This window comes from Penaeus monodon, chromosome 21 (genome assembly GCF_015228065.2).
Source record: "Penaeus monodon isolate SGIC_2016 chromosome 21, NSTDA_Pmon_1, whole genome shotgun sequence".
Taxonomy (NCBI): domain Eukaryota; kingdom Metazoa; phylum Arthropoda; class Malacostraca; order Decapoda; family Penaeidae; genus Penaeus; species Penaeus monodon.
The window spans coordinates 38,683,227-38,683,614 of record NC_051406.1 but is presented as its reverse complement, the minus strand read 5'-3'; the positions used below and the strand labels follow the sequence as shown (position 1 = coordinate 38,683,614).

The window sequence follows — 388 nt, the reverse complement described above, 5'->3', positions numbered from 1 at the left end:
TCACACAAGCATATATAATAGCTCTTTATTGTTTACTTGAATATTTGGCTAATTCGACAGCTTGCAATAAACACGTAAATAAAATGAAGAAAAAAAAATGTATTCTCTGTACTTTCTCACGTAAATACTTTTTTCTTTCTTTCCGAACGCTGAAATTTCAGTCTATCTTTCCCCTATTAACAACAGCGCTCCTGTCTTTCTCTCCCGCAGATGATGCCACGCCCATTTACGGTAGGAGCCTGTGTGGTGATCACGGTGGCAGCGGTAGTGGTGGGCGGCCTCGCTGGTCCCTCCCGCGCCCACACCTACGGCTCAGAATGCGAGACGCTTCCTTCCACTATACACGTGGCTAAAGGTAGGAGGGTACGGATGGGGGGGGGGGGAGGAC

General features: G+C 47.4%; 2 protein-coding genes across 2 annotated transcripts in view; one reads left to right on the top strand and one right to left on the bottom strand.

The window, feature by feature from the left end:
- The window catches only part of LOC119586480 (chitotriosidase-1-like), a gene marked incomplete in the record, with an annotated part of 32,805 nt that overhangs the window by 21,725 nt on the left and 10,692 nt on the right, over positions 1–388 (bottom strand).
- Positions 1–388, top strand: part of LOC119586482 (partner of bursicon-like) — a gene marked incomplete at its 3' end in the record, with an annotated part of 2,667 nt that overhangs the window by 1,819 nt on the left and 460 nt on the right. The window contains 1 exon segment of the mRNA XM_037935220.1: positions 211–355. Coding sequence (XP_037791148.1) covers positions 211–355 — 145 coding nt within the window.